We start from the raw sequence: 7,691 nt of genomic DNA, 5'->3' as shown, positions 1-7,691 counted from the left end.
AGTGGCATGATAAAGTACGGATACGGTGGGTGTAGAACATGTAGATTTAAAAGATCAGTAATCGGGGCCTGCCAAAATCATAATTGTAATTGGGATGAACGAAAAAAATGACCAATATTGTGGTTAGTCTATTAATTCGGAATTATGAAATATCTTAATTAATTGTCATTTAGGGTTGAAAACAAAAAAATATGGAAAAAAAGTTGCGCTATAATGAATCGAATTAACAAAAATCGCTGAGTTTTGAAGTACTACATCACTTATTTTATGGGTCAAACAAATAAAATTAACAAAATATTGTATGTTATGCTCATAAACATCGTGAATTTTGAGTACACTTGTTTTCATTAGTCAGAGAACAAATTGATAGAAATCGAGGTACCAATGAAATTGCTATGATTTTTATGAAAGATAAATTTGATTACCGTTGTATCAAAACTAAATGATAAACGTAGATTATAACCAATAAAAATGCGCGAATTTAATGCTAAGGCATTGATTAAGTGCCATTGGATCGAGAATAAGTTTGTGGGTTAATACCCAATTAAAAATCTAAATTTATAAGTACCCATACTTTTTGTCGTCGAGTCGAAAACATTCATATATATAAAGTTAACATAATCGCGTTTTACACTTAAGCCATGAATTCGCAATAATTTGCAAATCATAAGGACCTAGCCCATGAAAATTGCGATTTTGAAGCGTACGCCTAATATTTCATTATGATAACAGACAAAAATCACGGGTTATAGCCTACGAAAATAACAGGTTACTCATACTTAATTTATATTGGGTTAAGAACAAATTTGAAGAAAAAATGTAGTTCATATATCTTCATAGAAAATGGGTGGACGGGATAAAAGTTAATTGACAGTAGGTCGAAACGAACAAATTTGAGCAAATCATGTTTTATAGCGATGAAAAATAAATTGAAAAGCGGTAATAGCGCTTGAAAACCGCAAATTCCTAAATATGCATAACTTAACTGTCATTAGGGCAACAGACAAATTGACAAAATATGAGTTGTAAACCGATGAAAATCACATCTTGAGTTGTAAACCATGAAAATCACGGAATTTTGAGATACATGTCATTACATTGGTAGTTGGCTCAAAAAAGAATAACTATTGTCAAAACGTGCTCATAAACATATTAAATCTCACTTTGAAGTGTCATATTACTTACGCATTGGAATAGATAAAAAATAATGATAAAAATGATAAGTTATAGCTTATGAAAATCGTTGAATTTTATTAAACATGTTTAGTTCATTGTTATTGAGTGATTGGTCGAAACAACAAAAATTTGTGTGTGTGTGTGTGTGCTGTGGGGGGGGGGTGGGGGCGGGGGGGGGGGGGGGGGGGGGGCTCATGGTCTAATTACGATAAAAGCCCCCCCCACCACACACACACACACACACAATTTTTTGTTTGTTTCGACTCAAATCACTCAATAACAATGAACTAAACATGTTATAAAATTCACGATTTTCATAAGCTATAACCTATCATTTTTATCAATTATTTTTTATTCTATCCAATGGTAAGTAATTATGACTACTTCAAAGTTTGAGATTTTAATAGTTTATGAGCCACGATTTTGACAATGTTTATTCTTTTTTGAGCCAACAACAAGTAATGACATGTATCTCAAAATTCGTGATTTTCATGGTTTACAACTCAAATTCGTGATTTTCATGGTTTACAACTCATATTTTTGTCAATTTTTGTCTGTTGCAACCTAATGACAGTTAATTATGCATATTTAGGAATTTGCGGTTTTCATAGGCTATTACCCACGCTTTTCAAAATTTATGTTTTTCATGGCTATAAAACATGATTTGTCTCAAATTTTGTTCGTTTCGACCTACTGTCAATTAACTTTTATCCCGTCCAAACCACGATTTTCATGAGATATATGAACTACGATTTTTTTCAAAATTTGTTCTTTAACCCAATATGAAATAAGTATGCGTAACCTGTTCATGATTTTCGTAGGCTATAACCCGTGATTTTTGTCTGTTTCATCATAATGACAATTAATTAGGCGTACGCTTCAAAATTCGCAATTTTCATGGGCTAGGTCCTATGATTTGCAAATTTTGGGAATTTCATTGGCTATAAGTGTAAACGGCGATTATTGTTAACTTTTATATGAATGTTTCGACTCGACGACAAAAAAGTATGCGTACTTTAAAATTTAGGATTTTAATTGGGTATAACCCACAAATTCTTTTCTTCGATCCAATGGCAATTAATCATGCCTAGCATTAAATTCGCGATTTTTATTGGTTATAATCTACGATTTTAGTCAATTTGTTAGTTTTGATACAACGGTAATCAAATTTTCTTTCATAAAAATTACAATTTTCATTGGTACCTCGATTTTTATCAAATTTTGTTCTCTGACCTAATGACAAACAAGTGTAACTCAAAATTCACGATGTTTATGAGCTATAACATACAATTTTTGTTAATTTTATTTGGTTTGACCCAATGAAAATAAGTATGTGTACTTCAAAACTCACGATTTTTGTTAATTTCGTTCATTATAAGCGGCAATTTTTTTCCATATTTTTTTGTTTCAACCCAATGACAATTAATTAAGCATATTTCATAATTCGCGAATTAATAGACTAACCCACAATATTTTGGTCATTTTTGTTCGCTTCATCCCAATTACAATTTATGATTTTGGCAGTGCCCCATTACTGTATCTTTTACAAATCTACCATGTTCTACACCCGCACCGTATCCGTACTTGTATCATGCAGCTTAGGTTCTGATTAAAAATTATTTTGTGATTGAACATGAACATTACTTTAATTTACACCTGTTAGTATCTTTTATCAACTTTAATACAACATTTCTAATGTAAAACCTTTTATTTTATTAACCTATTTATTCTTGACCCTGCACAAAGGAATTTAGCGCATGTATGCTTTGTGAAGTGCTTAGTTTTTGTTCTTAGTTTTCTATGTTTTCAGGACTTCAATTATGCCTAACTACAAGGAGTTAATCATGTTACTGATATTGGATTGTGATTATGGACTTGTTTTATCTTAGGATTAATTTTAACTCATTATAGTCCTGGGATATAATAAGCCAGGTAACTATAGTGGGTTAAATTTTTAATAATTTGTTTGGTTTGATTTGGTATTAACAACTCTAATACTTATGTCATAATTGGAAATTTGTCAATATAAAGAGGTATAGAATTAGGATCCAACAGTAAACGTCCATTATGCCCTGTGCCTACCAATCATGTCATAGTATTTTGGCAAAGTGTTGATATTGCCCAATGCAAAAGCACACGTTTGAACGATATTATGATATAGTACAAATACCATTGCATAAATAATACACAACTTTTCCATTATACTTCCATTCCCATAAACTTCCTGCCTTCTCTCTCCCAATACTCATTGTCTTTATATTGATATTGGATTGTGACTACGTGGTTTCTGGTGCAAAATTTGACATATTTCTTCAGTGCAAACTCGAGACTTTTGATTAGAGTGTTTAGGATCAACAAAGGGTAGCTTTCTGTAGTACTGATCATTCAATGATTATATGGAAGTTCGCTTCTTTCAAAGATGCAAATGTAACGTTCCAAAAACCTTGGTCCCCAGAAGCAAGAAAGAGATAGTTATAATGGCTTCATAAGATACTTATCTTACCGTGAGAATTAGATGACGAGTTGATTTTTTTATCCTTCGTTATCAGGCAGTGACGGCAACAGGTGCAAAATAATTATAGATGAAAATCTTTGATAACGTTTAGAGAAGTTAAGGGGTAAGATAGTCTTTTTAAATCTAATCCCAAGTGGTAAATAGTCCAAGGACTATAATAACACCCTCCCTTCCACCTTTGTTTAATCCAGAATCTTGGGGCTATTTCATTCTAAATGACTAATTAGTCCGACATAATCCCCTCCAATTTTTTTTAACCAAACACATCATTATTTTATTTTAAAGGATAAAGGCTTATTAATCTCAAAATAATATACCCAGTCCAAACATGGCCTAATTGATAATCTCAGATCTTCGGTTTCTTCTTTATCAAAAAGCCACTTTTTTAAAAGTTTAATTTAGTGTGTGGGCTTAAGTCCTGGGACAAAGGGGTCTGGCTTTGTTGGCTAAACAAAACAATTGAGGAATAATATATTTTAAATTTGATTATAACGAAGTCTGAATGTAGGGTCTTTTGAAACCTGATGCTCTGATACCATATTTACAACCATTTGACCCAAAAGGTCGAACTATTGCGTGAGTCAGAATGTCTATCAAACTAATACGATCTTCTACTGTTCAGTTCAGTGATTTTCCCTCTCTTGTTTGCATTTTGTTGTGTAGGTGATTGAAGCTACACAGGAGTTGTCGTCTTGGCGAAACAAATCTCAAGGTTTTCAACACTCTACGTAATCATTTTTTTTGAGAAAATACAAAAGCGTTTGTGTTCCAAATGGGCTTCATTTCTGGTTTGACTGTCAAGGCAAACACATGATTTTCAAAACCATGGCCTGCACATACATATGGGACCTGTGAGGCTAAGGAGGTGTTTGAATGAAAAGGCAGAACACGAGTTTCCGTGACTGGTTTTCTAGTCTTTTATTAATGAAAATGTGAGGATGACACTTTTTTTCTTTTTTCATATAGGTTTAGAAGTCAACACATTTAATAATACCTTGTTGATAGCAATGTCAAAAATCATTCTGATTTTTCTGTGAGTTACCAAATGTCGTCCATCTGCCTTCAAATTTCATGTTGCTTAATTGCAATGAATAAAACCTTTTTCTCATCGAAGATTTTTTATTATTATATAAATCTTTTAGAATTGGTATGAGATCTAATAAACTAACTTAAGAATAAAAACCAGAATGTCAATTCTATCATTTGCTGTCCTATGTTGTTAGTTGGCAACAAATTCAATGAAAATTGAAAATGCTGCATTCAATCTAGGCTCTTGAGGTGCAAGAAGTTCTTCATACTGAAGTGAATACGATGAAAAATTGCAACGAGGCCAATACAGTCAATTGATAGGAAAGAGACAGGGATTCGATTAGAGAAGCCAATGCCTTGGCCGTCTTCTCTGTTATTTCTTCGTTGTAAGTTTTTGCTACATTTATTTCTTCTTAAGGTTGTAGTTGAATAGTAATCATAACTTGGATAAGTTTCTGTACCTTGTAGTGCAACTAAGATGTAAGGAAGATTGAATATGTTACAAATGCAGTTATAAATTGGATTTCTTTGGTATTAAAAAATACAACTTTTTAAGCATACACCTCACTAATATTTAGACGGCTGTGATTCATTTGGAATTGATTAATAATTATATATTTCTGACTTGTACTTATTTCAACTAGTTCCAAGTCTTGACTTACTCTTCACTATCTACTAACAGTGAAGAAAATCAAAAGACTCTCCAAACGCCTTGAACCTTTGCTTGCCAAGGTTATTTCACACGAAGCTGCAACCTAGGATTCAGTCAACCAAACGTCACCTCAATCACATGCTGCAGTTTCTGTGTCAGAGAATTATGGACTTATTTGAGAGGTTCAAACTGATCAAGCTGCTCACTATCAGTACGTGCTCTCAAATTTTGATCTGCTATTTCTAAGAACTGAAACAAACCAAAACCAAGTCATCAAAATAGTACAAAGAAAACCAAGGACAGACGGTTTCACCAACTACAAGTTAGAACCCTAGAAATAGTGAGCATGATTCCAGTTCTTCAGAGTACTTGATTTCTTGAGTCACTCACATTTCACATGACATCCTAATTTGATTCATTTAGACAATGTTTGCATGATTATATCAAATCTTTAACCTGCTACCTTAGTCAGTTACCTTGCTTTTCCACTCGTCAATGTGCGGGGAGTAGGTTGAATATTGTCCTTGATTATATCCATTTCTGCTTACTCTGACTATTGTCATAAACCACAGAGGTTTGATTGGTGATATAGAAATTGGAGGATATGGTTATATTTTCTTGAACCCTCTTTAATCCTAATTTGTAGAGTGATGAATTTCACTACCCTTTCCTTCACACCAATTGGGTCTAGTTGGATTAGGTTTTACGAATAGTGTTATTGATTTGAATTGGTTTTATTCAATCCAAGCATCTAAAATTAAAAGTTGTACTTATAATATAAGCTATTATATATCTATTATCCTTTTTTTTTGTGTGTGTGTGTCAATTTAGATGTTATCAAATATCTAGTTTCTGTACCATTGATCTTAATCTTAATATGAACAACTCCCACTTCATCACTTGCTAACAACTCCATGAAGTTTGACTGCCTCCATGTTCTCACTCCTCTCATGTCAAAAATAAAAAATCACCTCCCTTACATGATTCTCTCCCCCACCTTTTTGCCTCTATATAAACATCCATACTCACCCTCTCTTACTCCACAAAAACGAACCAAACAGAACTCTCAATATTAACATCTCCTATCTCATCAACTTTAGCCCTGAACGTCATGACTACTACCACCTTAGCTTATACCATTCTTATACTAAGCCTAGCAACTTTGGCTCAATCCCTAACGGAGGACTGCATTGGCCAAGATGGTGCCCAGACCATCATAGGCGGCAGCATTGGGCTCGATATTGACGTGTATCGGACCACCTGTCCACAGGCCGAGGACATTATCTTCTCTGGTGTTGACCGTGCTATCGCCAATGATCCACGCATGGCTGCCTCCCTCCTCAGGCTCCATTTCCACGACTGTTTTGTTAATGTAAGTGCCTCTTGCAGAACTTCGAAAAAAAAAGGATGTATAAGGAAAATGTCATAGAATGTGATGTCATATTACTTAGATCGGTTCATTTTCTTCATGATCTTTTTAAACGATCAAAAGAAGTCAGACGAGTCAATTATGAACGTTCTCTTTTCATTTCATAAAACTAAGTCATGTTGGAATGATTAAAAAAAAATAGATCAAACTAAATTTAAATCAAAATTGTTTAAACTAGCTGCAAACTATGCTGGATTGAGACACATTCCTCGTCCACAGTACAATGATTTAAATTTTAGATTTAATAGCTCTTGTTGTAATTTCATCTGAGTTTTTTTTTGGAAAATTTCCTCAAGGACCCAAAATATGTGACCAATAGGGGGGACAAGTGAGGTGTCCCCCTCCTATTGGATAATGAGTTGGCCATCATTAATGATGGCCAACTCATTATCCAATAGGAGGGGGACACCTCACTTGTCCCCCCTATTGGTCCCATATTTTGGGTCCCTATAGCAAAGCTCTTTTTTTTGCAGTAGCAACTAATTAAGCTTTACATTTTTCTAGGAACTAATACAGATGAATTTTCTCTTTTCATTTTGATTTTATTGGAAGGGATGTGATGCGTCGGTGTTGTTGGATGATGCGCCTAATTTTACCGGGGAGAAGACTGCTGCACCTAACTTGAACTCGTTAAGAGGGTTCGATGTGATCGATTCGATCAAGTCTGAACTCGAGATGGCTTGCCCTGAGACTGTGTCGTGTGCAGATGTACTTGCTGTTGCAGCTCGAGACTCTGTTTTTCTGGTATTGTCTTCATACTCATTGTAACAATTATTTGCTGAAGTTTTGAGGCATCCCGTAAATTTTACACGAAGTGACCAAATAGTGAAGGTTGACATTTTGACTGAATTCTGACGTGGAGCAGTCAGGTGGACCCACGTGGCAGGTGG

At 34.1% G+C, this 7,691-nt stretch overlaps 1 protein-coding gene across 1 annotated transcript in view; it reads left to right on the top strand.

Annotated features, from left to right (window-relative positions):
* LOC109845765 (peroxidase 40-like) overlaps positions 6,302-7,691 on the top strand; it is a 2,515-nt gene continuing 1,125 nt past the window's right edge. The window contains 4 exon segments of the mRNA XM_020415038.1: positions 6,302-6,744; positions 7,354-7,545; positions 7,667-7,688; position 7,691. The exon segment at position 7,691 is cut by the window's right edge and continues 140 nt beyond it. Of these exon segments, the coding sequence (XP_020270627.1) occupies positions 6,484-6,744; positions 7,354-7,545; positions 7,667-7,688; position 7,691 (476 nt within the window). The 5' untranslated portion in view covers positions 6,302-6,483.

Source organism: Asparagus officinalis, chromosome 1 (genome assembly GCF_001876935.1).
Source record: "Asparagus officinalis chromosome 1, Aspof.V1, whole genome shotgun sequence".
NCBI lineage: Eukaryota > Viridiplantae > Streptophyta > Magnoliopsida > Asparagales > Asparagaceae > Asparagus > Asparagus officinalis.
This window is presented reverse-complemented; position numbering and strand designations above follow the sequence as displayed.